Source organism: Ascaphus truei, chromosome 10, assembly GCF_040206685.1.
Source record: "Ascaphus truei isolate aAscTru1 chromosome 10, aAscTru1.hap1, whole genome shotgun sequence".
In the NCBI taxonomy this organism is placed as follows: domain Eukaryota; kingdom Metazoa; phylum Chordata; class Amphibia; order Anura; family Ascaphidae; genus Ascaphus; species Ascaphus truei.
Genome location: NC_134492.1, coordinates 21,034,330 through 21,053,421, shown reverse-complemented (window position 1 = coordinate 21,053,421; position 19,092 = coordinate 21,034,330). Strand labels below are relative to the sequence as shown.

The following is a 19,092-nucleotide window of genomic DNA, read 5'->3' as shown; positions in this document are numbered from 1 at the left end:
CAGAAACCGCACGCTGAATTCTCTGCACATTAAGATGTACAATAAAGCGTGAATTCCACGATTCTGGACACCAGCCATGTTGTGCGGTTACAACTTGCCTGTGAAAATTGGATTTCCCAAAACAAACTGTTTTTAAACACTGACAAGACTGTAACAATGGTATTTGGGACCAAGGCTACATTTTTAAAGCTTCCAATAACTGAGCTCCAGATCAGAACCAACGCTAACACCACCCTAACTCCTGTTACTAGTTTCAAATACTTGGGCATATAGTTTGACTCCCATTTAACATTCAGGATACACATTAATACCCTGACATCCAAAACCTATGCCAAACTAGATGTACTTTATAGGGACAAATTTTCCCTAAGTCTGCTGGTCAGAAAGCGTATCGCACAGCAGATGCTAATGCCAATTATCGACCATGGGGACATAGTATACGGCTCAGCACCCCAAACCCACCGTAGCAAACGTGATACTCTCTACAATTCAATATGCCATTTTGTTCTCCAATGCAACTAAAACACACATCACTGCGAAATGCTCGAAGTACTAGATTGGTCATCACTAGAGTCTAGGCGCAAAGGTCATCTTTCATCTCTGGCCTTCAAATACTTTCTGGGCAAGCTACCCATCTATCTGAACAAGCTCCTCACCCAGCACTTATCTGAGATCTGACTCCAAGAAACTGTTCATGGCCCCAAGGTTCAGCAAAGTATCCGGCCGCTCCTTCTCTTACTGTGCACGCCACAACTGGAACAATCTACCGGAGACTGACATCCGCCACCAGTCTAAATTCTATCAAAACTAAACCTGTATCACATTTTAATCTGGTTTGTAACTGTTGCATATGCCTATAATATATATTCTCTCTGTGCATGCTATAGCTTGTATATAATGTATACCCTGCTCACTTATGTAACTATTTGTAACCATGTATTATTTGTCATCATAACTCTGTGCCCAGGACATACTTTAAAACGAGAGGCAACTCTCAATGTATTACTTCCTGGTAAACATTTTATAAATAGATACTTCTGACTGAGCAGCTGAGCGAGTGCTCAGATCCACCCACAGGGGAGAAAATGGCGTCTGGATTAAAAAAAAAAAAAAAACCTACGAGAAAAATATGCGAGTGCGCCAATTCTCTAACGTCTTGTTTACACAAAAAAACCAGAACACAAGGGTTGTTTGCATCTTCCCACAGAGCCGGTTATTTAGTTAATTAGTGAAGATATAGCAAATATCACCCAAAATATGAAGTATTGCTTGATGGGAATCTGTGCTGGAAGCAGCACTTGCACATATTAAAGCAACAATATTACTTTCCAACTTTTTTTAAAAATGATTACCATTATTTTTAAATGTTAAGCGTGTGACTTTCTTACCTAAACTGGCAATCGTTTGGTGCTCCTGTTATAAATCTGTCAAAATCCTGATTCTGTGCCTAACATAATGGCTGCCTCAGTCAGTGAAACTCAGCAGCTACACTGTATCCTTATACGACTAAAGTAACATTATCTATTGTTACAGTTTACAGCTAAAACTGCTGGGAACATTTGCAACAAATCAAAAAGACAGTGTTGCAAACATCTTGCACTGCTGGGGAGGTGGTTTAATACCTGCTGTAGAAATCAAGGAATGCGAGATATATCTATCCTATCTATCCTATCTATAAACTTACACATTAAAATGGCATTAAGAGCTGAATTAAAAAAAAGTGTCACTTTTATCTAATACTACAAAACAGACTTATGGGATTTTTTTATTTTTCATATGTTTTGCTGCTTAAAGACATTTTAGACATTTATGTATGTTCTGAAAAATGATTTGAGAGAACACTTGCATCTTCGGGACGTTTTCATTATGCTTTGCCTCGCCAGTAATGATGTTGCTGGTACCCAGAGCTGTGGTGGTTAATGAATTCTGCAAGCCGAGACGTGCAGGGGAAACAGAACCGCTTTTGTAAAACGAGGATGGTGAACATCTGCTTTCCCCCATGCATAGGAGCAAATGTAACTTCCAATAAGCCAGGATGAATGTGTTTATACCGTTTGTAAACACTAGCAATGTGGGAAGACAGAAGAGCAGTGTTGTCCCATATTTATTCTGCATTATTTTCTTTTTCAAGTAGAATGGATGCCTTGCAAAAAAGGAATCTCAGAAATACTTCACTATACACAGGAAATCTGCTGTAACTGAATCTGTTTAACGCTGTTACAATCATTCAATACAAGGTTCTCAAGATATTGACAAGTACAAATGACATTCAATTCGACATCCTAGTTTCTTCTAGGTATGCACCCTACTACTCCATGTAACTGCATCTAGGGTCCTCCTAAAATACATCTTTCATAAACACTATCCCCTAGTATAGGAGTGGCCAACTTCAGTCCTCAAGGGCCACTAACAGGTCAGGTTTTAAGGATAGCTCCGCTTCAGCATGATATCCTTAAAACCTGACCTGTTGGCGGCCCTTGAGGGCAGGAATTGGCCACTCCTGCCCTGACAGATCTTTGCAACTTAATTTTCATAAAAAAAATAAAAAATAAAGTTGTCAGCTTGCCAGGAATAGTTATTTCAGTACCCACAGACGTGTGGAACACCTGAACGATAAAGGAAGAGCCCGCCAATATGGCTCTGCCCTCTGAAAGGGGAACCAGGGGCTCCTGTGAACTGGTGACCAGGACAGTACCCCATTGTGAAGCAAATACTTGCCAAAGTTAACAGATCAAACCATGGCCCAGCTTGGCTGCTTAGACCAGGCATCTGGGCATAGTGAAGGGGCTATGAGGCAGATGGGGGGAGGTTAGTGGAGAATAGAGTTAGTGGAGAGTAGCTTTCCTAGCAGTACTACAGACCATGTCCCATTTATGAGGGGGGGGTGGGGGTTGTACCTCTGTGGCTAGCCATCTGTACCGACGCCCCATTCTTTGGAAAACAGTTAATGTACTGGCGGGTTATATTTATATTGGAAAGAAAGCTGCAACCCTCGTTTTGCCCAATGAACTAATTTGCCTCCTTGTGTGTTTCATGGTAAAGGGAAGGGTGGTGTAGGACCAGTGCGCCCTTAGGTTGCAAACCAAGGCAATATCTTGTACAGCTGCAGTATCCAGGACCGACCTAAAGCACAGGCCTAGAACAATTACATAACGTTTTGGCAAGTAAACTAGGACAGTCAATAAGGAACCAGAGTGAAACCCTGGTCCCAAAGCAGCCAGAAACCAGCAAAAGTGAGGCACATTAGTATTGCAGAATACAGTAAACCAATTGCAGTTTTAAGTCTCTGTAAAGATTAAGACTAATTTGGCAACAAATTATAAAGCCAGAAGGAGAGCAGGCGGATGCTCAATTAGGATTAACTAGTATGAGGTTTCACATTAAACTACGACCATGCCGATCGGGGGAACCATGTCTCAAGATGTCAATGCCTACTGACGTCAATGGGAGCAATAATGCCTCGATTACCACAATCTGTTTCATGAATAACCCCTTCGATTTACCAACACAAAGTATTAACAAATAGGAATATTGCTGCAATTACTGGGGTTATACAAAAACCTCAATTGCTATTCTGTAATTATAGTGCTAAAGTCAGATATAGTGTCATGTACAGTACTCTGTTTATCTACCGCTTGATAGCCTATTAAGATGGCAGATTGTGTCTTTAGATGTGGCAATACCGCTATCTTGCATATTTATAGAAGGTTTACAAAGCAAGAAAGCAACCATAGCAAATGTAATGTTCCTTATGAAACAATTTAAAAATATTTACATAAATATTAACTGGGCTCTTGAATACTTGGTTTATTCGGAATTGTTCCGAATATAGTACGGCCTCGCACATAATACGATCCTAAAGATTTTAAGGTGTTCTACATGAAAAATAAAAAAGGTGCTAGCCTGCGCATATAATACGAGTACAGTTTTCGGAAGGACATTTTTAGGGGGAAAAACAAAAACAAAAACATAGCACTATACTCGGGCCAGTACGGTACTTAAATTCCATGAACCGTATACACCACCACATTGAATTTGTGGACCTGTATATCATTGGCCAATGCTATAGATTCTGTAACATAGCATCAATATGGCACATTAGGAAATCACTCAGAATGCAATGTGTCACAAACTAATTAGGTTTGAGGTTTCACATTCTTTGCTTGCTGCAAAAAACAAAGGTATATTATAAACAGAAGAAACGTTTCCATGTGTGAATGAATGGCATTTTGTGTATGCCGAGTCAATTACTTATTGTTTATCTTTATTTTAGATGATCGTATGGATTAATTCAATTGTTCCCTTCGTTCCTGTGCGCGCCCCTTACCACGCGCACGGCATCATCAGGTGACGTCATTTGACGCCACGTTACCAAAGCAACCGTGACGTCACATGACACCCGCAGCATAATTTGAAGCCGCGTTGCCATGGTCACGCGTCCCGAATCCGGCTGAACCCCGGTAAGTAGAGGTTGCAGAGGCCTCGCGCGGTCCCCTGGCATATAATTTAAATACCTCGGAGAAGAGCTCGAGACCTCTGCAACGACCCATGCCACCCCCCCCCCCCAAAATAAATCTTGCGCCCCTCCAGTTTGCACACCGCTGGTCTAGCACATTTGCTGCATTTAAATCCTGCTTTAACTCTGTGCTCTTTTTCTTGCCAGTCACTTCACCTCTCAAACAGGCACATATTCAACCCACATCAACTCTTTAGTCTCTATTATGTTCCTTCCATTACACAAGACGGCTGATTTTAAGGGCACGGTGAAAGCTATCCAGAGAAATCCTCTGTCCCTTCCATACCACTCCTACCTAATCTTCCTCCCCAGGACTCCTGTTCTCCGGTTAGAAAGGAAGTCGGTTCTCAGCTTCTCTTCAGCACAGCTTTAAACCCATTCCCCCCCTCCCCGCCCCCTCCCCCCCCCCCCCCATCTCCTTAAACCTCTAGCTTCTACCTGGTTCTCATCCTCACACATTCTCAACCCTTTGTTCTGGCACTGTTCCAATGCTTAAGAAAATATACGTCTGGTCTATTCAAGAATAACACCCTTGATCCTATCTCTACTTCTAGCCATCGCCCTGTTTCGGCTGCCTCAAAAAGAAGCGCATGACCTCCATATCGCTACATCAAAGGAACGGCATAATGATTCTTCTACCTTTCCCACTGCTTCTTCAGTGTATTTTGCCAACTCATTCTCTATGGATCTCTGTTGGTGTACATCAAGGTCTCTTACCTTTCTATATATATATATGTCTCGCCAGGTGACCAAATTAACTACTTTTGATTCAGCCATCGTCTATGCGGGTGAGACAACTATAGTTATCTGCATCTGACCTCACACCTGCTGCCCTGTGAGAAATCACAGTGCCCATCTGCAATTTCTGCCTGGAAAGTCCTTTGTTTCAAGCTTAATGTGGCCAATATGTAGCTTCCATACGCTCTCCAAAACCAGGTCCCATTGTTGGCTTCGCTATTACAGTTAGGGATTACATTGGGCTCCTCCCATTCTCATAAATGGTGTTACTAAAGCGTGTAATAAAGTGCACGCACGCTACCGTGTGTGTGTCAATTATAATTGGCTGTGTTCTATAGACGTTTCTATACTTGGGACACGCACGGCCGTGAGCGGTGGCGCGGCAGACTAGGGAAAATACAATAAAATTTTATTTTCACACTGCAGCCACAGCGCGGCCTAATGCTATGACGTCAGAGTCACGCCCCCTAACTGCGCGCGTCACCGCTTGCACCCTAACAACAAAACGAGCACTCCGGGCGCGTGCACGCACAGCAGCGAGGACTATGTTACACGCCTAAAGCTTTCTTATTCTTCCTCTGCAGCATTGCAAAGGCCAATTTCTTCCACTACAAAAACATGAATGCATGCCCTCGTTATCTCCCGTATTGATTACTGCAACATTCTTTTATCTGGTCTCCCCGTCTCACACCCCCCCACTACAATCTAACTGAAAATGGTTCTGCTCAAATTCTCCCCCACTTTTCTAGGTGGACATCGTCCTTGGACCTCCTGAAAGCTCCCAACTTGTTTCGTATTCGCTGTATAAAATACAATTTTCTACTCCTTTCATTTAAATCTCTGCACCGCCATATAGCTTAACTCATCTCGTTACACACCTACTCATCTTTTACGCCAGACCCAAGCAAGTCTCCTTGTTGCACCTCTACAGCCCTCACATGTTTCACTCCTCTGACTAAGGAACCCTCTTACATTTCATATTCATGAAAACCCTTCCGTTTTAAGCCCAACTGAAAATTCACCTCTTTTAAAATAAAAAATAAAAAAAGGAGAGGGGGGGATGGCAATTCCAGTCCTCAAGGGCCACCAACAGGTCAGGTTTTTAGAATATTCAAGCTTCTGCACAGGTGGCTCAGTCGAAGACTGCGCCTCAGCCACCTGTGCTGAAGCAGGAATATCCAGAAAACCTGACCTGTTGGTGGCCCTTGAGGACTGGAAGTGCCCACCCCAGTCTTAAAAGATGCAGCTCTTTAAATTGATTAGGTCTCCCAATATATCAGTTAGACTAAGCTTTTTGGGGCAAAGCCTCCCTTTGTCTTATGTGGTCATTACATTTTGGGTGTTGTCCCCATTGTTTGAACTTAAAATGTCCTGTATTATACATTATCTAAAGCGCTCCGTACATGGTTGGCGCTAGATAAATGCAATTATAGTTACAAGAAAATAAAAAATGTAGCTTAAAAAAAAGTTCCAACTAAATGACTTCCTAGCGGGTAACACACCGGGTGTAGAATGCTTATGAAATGAGTAGTTTAACATTAACATACAGTAAGTGTAAAATACAAAGAAAGACCAACATTACCCAATGACTTCCATAAAACAAGCCCAGGGAATGGTTTACTTCAATGAGCGCCTTTAACATTGAGAAACTGAAGATGTGTTGGCACATAAAAGGATGCTGTAATAAACACTGCACAAAGTAACTATTTCAGTTTGAAAATAAAGGAAACAATATGCAACTAATTTATAATTTGGCCAATTTAAAATATATATATATTTTAAATATACACAGTTGATTTTGGCTTGGCTGGGAAATACATTTAACATTCCATCATTTTAAAGAGGTAAAAACACACATACACCCCTTGATTTAACTTTATTGAAGACTAATTACCCAAGCTGCCAATTGATTAATTCTCCTGTGATCGATCAGCAAAGATCCTGCTTCCCATTGTACACTAAATGGCTGCCTTTCAGTTCAATCAATCCTTCAGTCAGTGTAAGGCCGCGCTTATAGTGCGAGCGACAGGACAGATGACGTCACCGTTGCCGCCCGCAAAAGTTATCATTTTGGCAACATTGCTGGCGACCTGGCCATTGATTGGTTCAGAGCCTGTCATGTGTCGCCAGCCTCTCAAAAATCTAATTTTAAACGGCTTGAAAAATTTTGGTCGCTGCCGTCGAGTCGCGCTTACTACAAGCGCTTGCGACAACGCTTTTGTTTTCAGGCGACGTCGCTTCGCTGTCACTATAAGCGCAGCCTAACTCAGCAGCTACAATGTATTATTCTTATATAACCAAGAACATTATTGTTACAGTTTGCAGGTCAAACTGCTGGTAATATTGGCAACAAATTAACAAACAGGAAAGCATTGCAGAGATCTCGCACTGTTGGGGACATATGCTAAACAAAACCTGCTATAGAAATCAAAGGATGCTAAGTATATTAACTCATTCAAAAATGGCATGGAGTGAAGTTAGCCAAAAAAAAAAAAAAAAAGTTTAATTACAATACTACAAAACGGATTAAAAAAAACATGTAGGCTATTGCATGGAATGCTTCTTTAAGAGCGGCAACAGCAGATAAAATAAAACAATATATCCATTAATAAAAGGAAGTGGTGATGTACAGTATATGCAATGGTTCCAAACTGTTAAAACCAAGCACCCAGTGATAACAAACGCGTCTTTTATCTGCGGTGCAGCAGGGTTTTTTTTTTGGTTTTTTTAACCAACCTCATACAATTACAGAGAAATAATGGATGGATTGAGTCAGGAGCCACCAATATCTGCTGAAAAAACAGAAGCTTCTATATTCTATCTTATTACGGAAATGCAGTAATGGCTATTTAGTAGAGAAAATTTTACTTTATAACTGGCATATTATAATAGGGAAATCAGGCACACAATCATTGGTGCGTCACAACATACTGCACCGAGCTCTGCCACCAGAGGTAAAGTGACAGTGGCATATGCAAGCTGGGCACAGGAAATAGAAAGACCAGATAAATGACGGCAAAGGTGAGAGACCAGAGGAACACATGGAAGAGTCACGAGGACCAGATTACTGAACAAAATCAAACAATGTTAAAAAGGAGATGCTGCTCATAGCATAATGTAGATTGTAGAAAATGTAGAGACTTATTTCACAACCCAAGCTTAATGTGGGACACAGTGCACACAGATCTACAATGTACTGCTCTAATTACAGCTCTGGCCTCCTCCCCACTGACCTATTCACATTGTGAAACAATTCCCTTTAATAGCCACTAATAAAAACTGAACTCTTCGGATTTATGGAGCAGCAGTTCTCATTAAGCCAAGTGTCCTTCCCAGCCATTATATTTTGCAGAGAACCTTCCTGCATTTGTTGAATAGATTTAATTTGTGTTTTAGCATTTTATCTATAAAATATTGTAACTAAAAAAAAAAAAATCCAAGATAGAGGTTATTGTCTTTGCTAAATAATAAAAATCTGCATCAGAAAGCAGACAGATGTACTTGGTGCCATCATGCCAGATGGTTCTTTTCTGTTCTTACGAAGATTCTTGGAAACACTTAGATCATTACATGATCTTAGAAAATACAGGAGGGGGGAAAAACAATTTTGTTAAGTTGAGCCAACCTTCATTATTCCTGCTAGAAGGGAAAGCAATAAGCACCACATCCTCAAGATCACGCTGGCCTCATAAAAGCAAAGCATTAGCTTATATAGCTGGATACGTGCAACTGCCCAAAATGTAATGTCTGGTTTAAATGTTTGAGAAGTGCTTAAGACTGGCTGCTGTAAAAATGATCACCAGCATCTTTGGCAATCCATCACAGTTGAGGATGACCATCTTCCATGATTTTCAACTGTGGTGGCTGAAGAGGCCAATCGAGGATCGACAGTGGCACAGAGCATACGTTTGAGCAGGAGTTGCCCGCAAAATGACACTTTCCACCTCCTGTTGTGAATGTTTATGAAATGTCGAGATGCCAAGCCCTTGATCTGGGGCTGTTCAAGGCTATAGAAACACACTAGTTTGTGTCTATGTTTCACGTTTTTGAGAACATGCTTGCTTCTCTCGCAGTGCCCTTATCAAGTGTACACCATGACTGAACTAGGAGAATAGAACTTGCTTCGACAGTCTGGAACCCAACATCCGGATAACATGCCTGGCAAACTGTAATTTATGTCGGACGATCCTTACCATGGAGGCTTATACCATGTGCTTGGGAGAGGATGCCAATTTTGGTGGGTCAGTCTTCCGACTATTATAAAGATCTTCCACAGGCAACGTTGATTGTACTTCTCTAGCATCTTGATTGGTCTTCTGCACTTTGTCCAGGTCTGTGCTCTGTACATAATGGAGAGTAGTGGCTCTGTAGACACGGACTCTAAACAATGAGATGAGTTTGAAGCAGGGAAACCTGGTTCAATTCCTGGTGCCAGCTCCTCGTGACCTTGGACTAGTCACTTTCTCCCTGTGCCTCAGACACAAAAAAAAAATAGATTGTAAGCTCTATGGGACACCTAAAAATTGAGTACCGCACACTATACTGTAATTGAGAAGCGCTTTGTGTCCAAATGGGAGAAAATAGGAAATCGTTATCATCACCATCACCATCTGATAAACCATGATTTTGGATTCAGGTTTGATGCCACGATCTTCAACGCCCATTTGCTCAGGCGCCTGATGGCTGGACTTGCGTATTTGAGGCGGTTTTGGATTTCTTCAATATCAGACTTGTGTAAGTACTTCTGAGTAATGCTCAACATTCGGCAGAACCGCAGTATAAATCCAAAATTGGCAGAACTGGGGACTGCTCATTAAAAGCTTATTACGAAAGCACATTCAGAATTAATAACATACTGGAGAATGTCCCCCGCATCTATAATGAAAAGATGGGCGAACTAACTCAACTTGGACATAATTGAGGATTGGGAAGACATTTGGAATGCTACCAACATATCAAATCTGCACGACAACAAAAGGAGAATATCTACCAAATTATATTTAGTTAGTACTGGACTCCACCAGATTTTTCCAGACATTAGAATTATGCTTGACGAAATTTGAAAAAAAAAAAAAAAAAAATTAGGAGCTGTGGCACATATTTGGTGGCTGTACACATTACAAAACTACTAGCTAATGATTAATTTTTTTTTTTTATAAAAAGATACAGTGAAGATCACAATACCTATAGACCCACTAATATACCTATTAGCCAAGCGTATACTCTAAAGATTGTTTCCAAGTGAGCATACACGGACTACAACATTGTTAGCGTACTGAAGATCAATGATTGAAGTCGGGGTGATCTTGGTTTTTGATCAAAGTCAGTGGAGGTTAAACAAAGCTTACAATCCATTAGGTAGTTTAGCTGCACTCTGACTGGAAATTTGTCGGTGGTCAGCTGTAGCATTGTACTAAGAAATACAGAGAAGAGTGTTGTGCAATGAGACAGCCTTGCTTAACTCCCATCTTCACCTCAAAAAGGTGTCTGATGGATCCCTTACAGACCAATACTGCTTGCATATAGTCATGGATCAGGCAAAGAAGGGCGACAAATTTCAGATCTTCATAACATCAGATTTCAGTAATTTCTCTATCTGGACTTTAAAAGAATCCCCCACAGTGCTTCTCTTTTGAAAGAGTCTGCTACTTTCCCCAGTTGGATTGGTCACCTTTCTTGAAGATTGTCATAATCATGGCATTAATCTGACATTTCCTCATTATTCCAGTTCAAGATGGGTGTGGAGCTGTGATGTGAGCTCTTCGTCAGCCTGCTTGACGTTTTAAGCAGGGATTGCATCGGCTCCAGATATCTTGTTCATCTTCTTGACGGCTTTAGCCACATCAAGGATTGGAGAGATTCTGGGCTCATCTCTGACCGGGTGTTGAGTAATGGAATTGAGAACACTTTCGTCAACAGTAGTCAATAGAAAATGCCTCTGAAATGATTATACCCATGAGCATTGGCCGCTTCCGTCTCCTTGATCAGATATCATCCATACTTAGATCTTAACGGTGTTTGCTCAGATCAATGGCTTTGCTGGCAGTGAAGAAACTGCATATATTGGAGAGGATTAAGATGTTAAAATCGCCATTCCCTTGTCATCCAATCCCCTGTTCTCCATATTGCAGGTGATCTTTTAGATGAAAGGCAGGAGGGGGAAACCGTGGGCAGATACTGTTAACCACATGTTGCAAGTGGCACTATGGCATTAGGTTTATCGTGAAAAAGGTCCAAATTACAACTGAAATGTTGATCTTTTGAAACACGTTTCCTCACCACTTTTTGCACCAGACAGCTGAAGTACCGCCTATTTTATATATTTCCACCTTCGATGAAAGGACATGCACCCATGGCAGTTTCCCGATTTTCAAAATTGTGAGTGCTCTTACTCCTTCTCATATATTAGGTTTGTCATGGCCATATTTAAAAATTGCCATGTTCAGCAATTTAGTCAAATCCTTAAGTCCACTAGAGTGGACTGAAAATTATTACTTCAGGATTAACAGTTCTACACACATTATGGATTGCAAAAATAAAGACACTAAAGTTAGCAGTTACTAAAAATACTGAACTTAGGACTTAGGTAAGTACTTCATGCATCTAAAAGTCAGTGGCTGGACAAACGCCGTTCTGCATGTTTCAGAATGCAAATCCATTCAGGCAAAGGCCAGTGTAACAATCATGGCAGGAACTGGTTCTTCCAACTTTATGCTTTACCATGGTTTCTTAAACAACCCTCGTGCTTCCATCCGAGGAGCTCGGTATCAGCCCGGGTCCAAAGCCTCTGCTCTCACTGCAAATGTAATGATAGCTCTCCCTCTTCCCACCCCCCCAAATAGAAACATCCATGAATGGTGGTCTTCCCGTTTGAATATAATCCAAGGCGAAAATAAAACCCATTTACAGGTCTTCCCCAGGTCCACCAAAGTGGTTTCACCATGATCATGTGTGCTGCAAACAAGAATTCTGGTAATGATATCCATTTACACCAACTATGGCACACATTCCTCTACAAGTTGTTTTTTTTATTCAAGCTGCAGAGCAAGCAATATCCTACATGTTTTTTTTTTAATTTATATAAATCAGTTATGTACTATGAGAAAATACATGTTTAAAAAAAAAAAAACTACATGACTTTTTAATGTATTATAATGTAACGACCATATTTTGTTTCTATAGCACCCATTTACAAAGTCACACCCCCTTCCTCTTCTGAAACAGGCTGTGGCAAACCCCTGTTTGAGCTCTGCCCTCTCTATAGCAGTGCACCAATTGTATCTAGTGACTGCATGTCACATTATCTTCCCCACAGAACTTTGCATCTTTGGTCTTCTGCTGCACTGATAGCCATTTAGTGAACCCCCGCCGATCAATCACAGTTGAACGGATCGATCAGCAATTTAGCCAATTACTTGTGTGGATTGTATTTATGTACTTATTAAAGGGAGGAAAAAACGCAGCTTGGAGTGCTGCTTTAAAGCAACACAGATGTTGTCACTCATTCCATCTGGTAGACTCATTCATACCCCTCTCTAACCACAGATTAGATTTACTTTCCTAGGACCAATATCCTTGCTACGGCCTAAAAAAAAAAAAACAAAAAAAAAAAAAAAGTTTCTCGAATGGTGTCATTTGCCACAACTACATAATTATCCGAGACAGTTTCATACATCACCACCATTTTAGTATAACAATATTCATATATTTCTTCTTTATCCAATCTCCATGAAGTTTACCAACAACATATCCTAATCTAGATTACTTTTAAGAGGAAAAAAAAATTCTCCTTGTTTAAAAATAAATTAAAATAAAGTGTATCTGAAAGAGTAATTCCCCCATATGTATAAACAGATCAACCGCGGGTGACGGCCGGCATGAATGTGGCATGAACGCGGTGAAGCACGTGGAATTCTGAAAATGCAACCGCAAAATAACCGAGAAGTGTTAAAATAAAAGCTGACGCGGCTGTATGTAGGATGATAAAGCTTTCCATGTTTGTTGCTTTCTTTACCTTTGATGTGAGGTCACGGTGGAAGATGCCTTTGGAGTGAAGATAGGCAATCCCCAAAGCAATGTCATGTGCCAGTTTCTCCCTAACTGTCCAGGGCAGATGCTGGTTACTGTCCAACAGTTGTTCCAGATTCCCACTATTGATGTACTGCAATAGAAACAAAAGCCATTTAGGATCTACATTTATGTCAAAGCAATGCCCCCAGTGATTCCCACACAAGTTTTAAGATAACCAATGTATTCGCAATATAAAGCCCCATTTACATGTAAGCATCAAGAATGCAGTATCTCAATATAGCCAGGGAAACATTGATTGGCGTGTGCTGCATGGCAACCAAGGGGTTAGTAATAAGTGAGCCGTCTACTTCCAGCACAGGGGGGGGAGAAAATAGCAACAAACCTTCCCTCCCAGTTTTAACTCAAATGACGAGGGCGGAGCAACGCATAGCGGGACAACTTGAGTTACCGAGACCCCCATAAAACCCCCAAAGACTCACTAAGACCAGACACCAAGGGGTTACCAAAAGGACAGTATTGTCTTGAATGAGAATAATTTATGTTCTGTACCATTCTCTGTGTACACGTTTGAACTATGAATGTACTTTGACATAAGGTACAAATTAGCAATACACTGACTGCTCATGCATAATTCATCTCACTCAAGGTTTCAAAGCATCTTATAACATTGCATATGTCCGGGAGGTTATTAGGAATATGATGGCGTTGGTAACATGTATTTGTAAACAGTTTGTAAAATTTTGCTACTCCGATTCAGGTCAAAATATTCATTCTTCCTCAGATCTTGGGTCATATATATATATATATATATATATATATATATATATATATATATATATATATATATATATATATATATATATATATATATATATATATATATATATATATATATATATATATATATATATATATATATATATATATATATATATATATATATATATATATATATATATATATATATATATATATATATATATATATATATATATATTTAAAAAACAAACAAAAAAAAAAAAAAACTGTCTCCATTCAAGGGCAGGTGACAAACCTGTGAAGACACCAACACGCCTGTCAAAGGATCTTGAGTCTCTACCACTGAATCTTTATACCCAAATACTCCATGTCAATGTATAAGTTTTCTGTTTCACGCCTTTTTGTTTTATATGTGGTGTGATACGATATGCACTGTATGCAATTTTGTAATATTGTCAGTACAAGCATGGTAACACCTTTTGTTATAGTAAAATTAAAATGTAATAAGATGTCTTGAGCTCTAATTGAACCCATGTACCTCTTCCCTCATTTCCAGAAACTTCACCATCCAGTTTTCCAAACTGGGATTTTTCACATTGTGTATTTTTCTGGAGCACCAGAGACTCTAGGTATAAGCCTTTCAACTATTTCTGGGGGTGGCAGCCTAATTGGGGTGTAACAAGACTGTTTTGGGGTTGCGAGTGCTCATTTGTAATGTCTTGCACTGAGCTCAACAAGACAGCTGTGTGGTCCATTATTAACCCCACACACACACACACACACACACACACACACACACACAATCACACACACACACTATGTATGTGACAAGCAGGTACACTGGTTCCCAGTACTGTGGGTCATCAAAATGTATATTGCTTAAGTAATAAATCCCTCTGACCTAGCTGTTAATTAGCTGACCGCTTAAAGCATCCAGCAATGGAACCAGGTGGCAGACTATGGTACAAGGCTGTAAAGATTCTACTCCGCCAGGCAGCTGAGAAAACAAAACCAAACCTGCAAGATGCCAAAGAAAACTCAAACTGTATAATATCGAGTGAACAGCTCTGGGACAAACAATTTACCTTCATCAGTTCCCACAGACACAGGGTAAATCACAAATGCATCGTGAATCTGACGCACAAGTGATTTGCAACAGGCTGGTAGAAAGTCAGATTAGTCTATAACAGGGATGGCCAACTGCAGTCTTCAAGGGCCACCACCAAGTCATCGCTGCCACCTGTGCTGAAGCAGGGATATTCTTAAAACCTGACCCGTTGGTGGCCCTTGAGGACTGAAGTTGGCCAGCCCTGCTCTATAAAAGGTGGCTCGCAATCAAACATTTAATTTATTTCATCATCAGGAAAAATAAATTGAGAACAAAAATCACAAATCGCCTAAATATAGAAGTTTGGAAAGAAGGAAATCGCAGAACCACAGCTCCCTAAGTATTAATGATACAATCAGAAAGCCTATCCTTTATGCTTCATTTTTTTTAATGTTAACAATTTAACAAAACTAAATTCTTGTCCATATTACTTTAATACAATATGTGGATAACCACAAGTTTACAATTTTTTTTAGCTGTGAATTTGACCTTCTATAATGTAACAATCCCATTTGTGAACAAAGTGGTCTTGCTTACATAACCACTGCTACAGAGGCCGGCAACACTATTTGCAATGCGGTTTACCCCTCCAGCAGTTAAGAGGTTAAAAAAGGACTTTTGAAACACTTTTCAAAGTTGTTTTTTTTATATTTTTTTATTTTCACCCTAAATATAAAATATCTACATTTTTGTTTAAAAAAATAATAAAAAAAATAATGATTTAATGATATGATTAAAGTTCCATTATTCTAAGGAGAAAATGTCACGACTTGTCCAATGCACAATCAAGCTCTGATGATTCCACCACAGATCACAGTAGAGGAACAGGACTGGCTGGTCGAAGTTATAGAAACAAAATTGTTGTGGTGCTGGCCATTTCCAGAGTAAAGCAATCAGGTCATAAATGGAGGAAAAGAAAAATAAACATTGAATGAAATTCTCACATCTGCTCTCTATAACCCCTTTGTATGCTTGCTCTGCTAGTCTGGTAATTACACAGTTACAAAGACGTACTGTAGCTTCATTCACAGTCGACTGAAGAAAAAGGATCTTTGTTACAACCATTGGATGTTTACAATGTTACCACCGCAAGAGGTTGCGTGTCATAAAAATAGCATAACAAAACCCCCCCTACAAAACAAGAATCCGCCGACAACAAAATATCTATTTGAAGCACATTTAGTCCTCGTTCAATAGCCTGTGAGGACGGCTTCCCTGTGCTTGGGAAGAGCGTTGCACTAATCACTTCAATGGAGCTGAATGGTTCCCCAGCCCCAGGAAAACAGCTTCACAGCATACTTATTAGGGGCCAATTTTAAACCATGTTAAAAATAAACACATGGATGACGGCACATCAAACCATACCATGTATGCTTTTGAATGCTGAGCAAGAGACAGGGCAGAGGACCCGCACGAGGCAGTAGACCCAACCCAAACACCACAGCCAATGGCCTGCAGCCACCAGGGCAGGTGGCTGACCACTTGAGGGCAAAAAACAAAAACACAGTTGCCTGGATAGCAACGAAGGATGGGACAAGGGAGGGGCCAAGTGGTCTGAAGGGAGAGGCAAATGGGCAGAAGTAGCAATTGAGGGGCACAGAATGCAATACACGCAGTAAGGCAGCAGCAACGCCTGCTCAGTCACAAGAAAAGGTCGGCCGGTGGCACTAGCTGTATGATTAGGCCAGAAGAATGGTGGGCGATAGGCACCAGGCACATGGTTGGGTCTACGTCTCCGTTGGGTTGAACAGGGGCCAAAAATGCTACCTATTACGGTTTTCCTATGCAGATGGCTGGCCGGCAGTTTTGTTTGCTTTTGGTTTGTGAATAAAGCTGTGACATAAGGATCAGCAGTTTAGGGCTTTTATGCATTGTACTTCCCTCCAGTGTTGTAGTAGCAGAGTTAACAAGCAGCCCTGAGGCTACGGCCACAGTGAGCGCGCGCAAAGGAACGCCTTGAGGCGCTCGTGGCCTTCAGCCGAGCGATCTGAGAACTGAGGCGACTGGGGGGCGTGACATGGCTATCGCTCAACCGCCGCGCCAGAAATCAAACTTCTTGACTTCTCAAAATGTAGTCGCGCCAGATCATGTGCGCACACGCACTGACTGGGGCCGGCCCCATAGAGGGCCGTATCTTGTTTGCGCCGCCGTGAGTAGTGGGGACGAGGCCTAAGAAGCCTCACGCTACCAACACAAAGAATACAGATTAATATCCCTTCAATTAAGTCTGCAAAGAAATAGAAGTCAGGTTTTACTCTGGTAAGATTTGTTTGAATATACGAACAGTGATGGTGAAGAATGATTCAGAGTTTAAGAAGATGTTGGTTATAACCAAATGCAATGTCTATTCTCTCACATATTAACCTTTGTACATTGCAATGTAAAATCCTCACAATCCCCAAATGTTAAACAGTGCCGAGACTGGACTGCTAGTTACCAATGCGCGTTTGAAATGTAACCAGATGTGGCGACTATATTTAAAAAAGGGAGCTACATCACAAACGGGGAATTACAGACCTGTAAGCCTGACTTCAATAGTTGGGAAACTACTTGTAGGTGTAATACGGGATAATTTTCAGGAATACCTAATGGAAAACAAAATTATTAGTAATAGTCAGCATGGATTTATGAAGGATAGATCATGCCAAACTAATCATATTTGTTTCTTTGAGGAAGTAGGAATTTAGACTAGGGTAATGCAGTTGATGTGATCTACTTAGATTTTTCAAAGGCTTTTGATACAGATACACACGAAGTTGGTGTACAAAATAAAGCAAATTGGACTCAGTAAAAATATATGCACCTGGATTGAAAACTGGTTGAAGGATAGACAATAGAGGGTTGTCATAAATGGAACTTTTTCAGGTTGAGCTACAGTCGTGAGTGGAGTACCTCAGGGATTGGTACTGGGACCCCTGCTTTTTAACTTGTTTATTAATGACCTCGAGGTTGGCATCAAGAGCAAAGTCTCCATCTTTGCTGATACTAAATTGAGTAAGGTAATAGAATCAGAGCAGGATGTAATTTCTCTCCAGAAGGACGTGGAGAGACTGGAAACTTGGGCAGTTAAATGGCAGATGAGGCATAATACAGATACATGTAAGGTTATGCATTTGGGAAGCAAGAATAAACAGGCGACTTACAAATTAAATGGGGATAAATTGGGGGAATCCTTGATGGAGAAGGATTTAGGAGTGCTTGTAGAAAGCAGGCTTAGCAATCGTGACCAAAGTCATGCAGAAGCTGCAAAGGCAAACAAGATCTTATCTTGCATCAAACGGGCAATGGATGGAAGGGAAGTAAACATAATTATGCCCCTTTACAAAGCATTAGTAAGACCACACCTTTAGTATGGAGTACAATTTTCGGCACCACTCCTTAGAAAAGACATTATGGAACTAGAGAGTGCAGAGAAGAGCCACCAAATTAATAAAGGCGATGGACAAATTAACTTATGAGGGGAGGCTAGCTAAATTAGATTTATTTACATTAGAAAAAAGGTGTCTAAGAAGGGATATGTTAACTACATACAAATATATTCGGGGACAGTATAAGGCGCTTTCAAAAGAACTATTCATCCCACGGGCAGTACAAAGGACTCGGGGGCATCCCTTTAGATTGGAGAAAAGGAGATTTCACCAGCAACAAAGGAAAGGGTTCTTTACAGTAAGTGCAGTTAAAATGTGGAATCCATTACCGATGGAGACTGATGTCAGATACAATAGATTTGTTCAAAAAAAGGTTGGACATCTTTTTGGAAAGGAAAGGTATACAGGGATATACCAAATAAGTATACATGGGAAGGATGTTGATCCGGGGAATAATCCGATTGCCAATTCTTCGAGTCAGGAAGGAATTTATTTTTCCCCTTATGAGATATCATTGGATGATATGACACTGGGGTTTTTGTTTGCCTTCCTCTGGATCAATAAGCAAGTAT

General features: G+C 40.6%; 1 protein-coding gene across 1 annotated transcript in view; it reads right to left on the bottom strand.

Annotated features, from left to right (window-relative positions):
• TESK2 (testis associated actin remodelling kinase 2) overlaps positions 1-19,092 on the bottom strand; it is a 70,579-nt gene that overhangs the window by 26,186 nt on the left and 25,301 nt on the right. Inside the window, 1 exon segment of the mRNA XM_075616145.1 lies at positions 13,269-13,415. Within this exon segment, the coding sequence (XP_075472260.1) occupies positions 13,269-13,415 (147 nt within the window).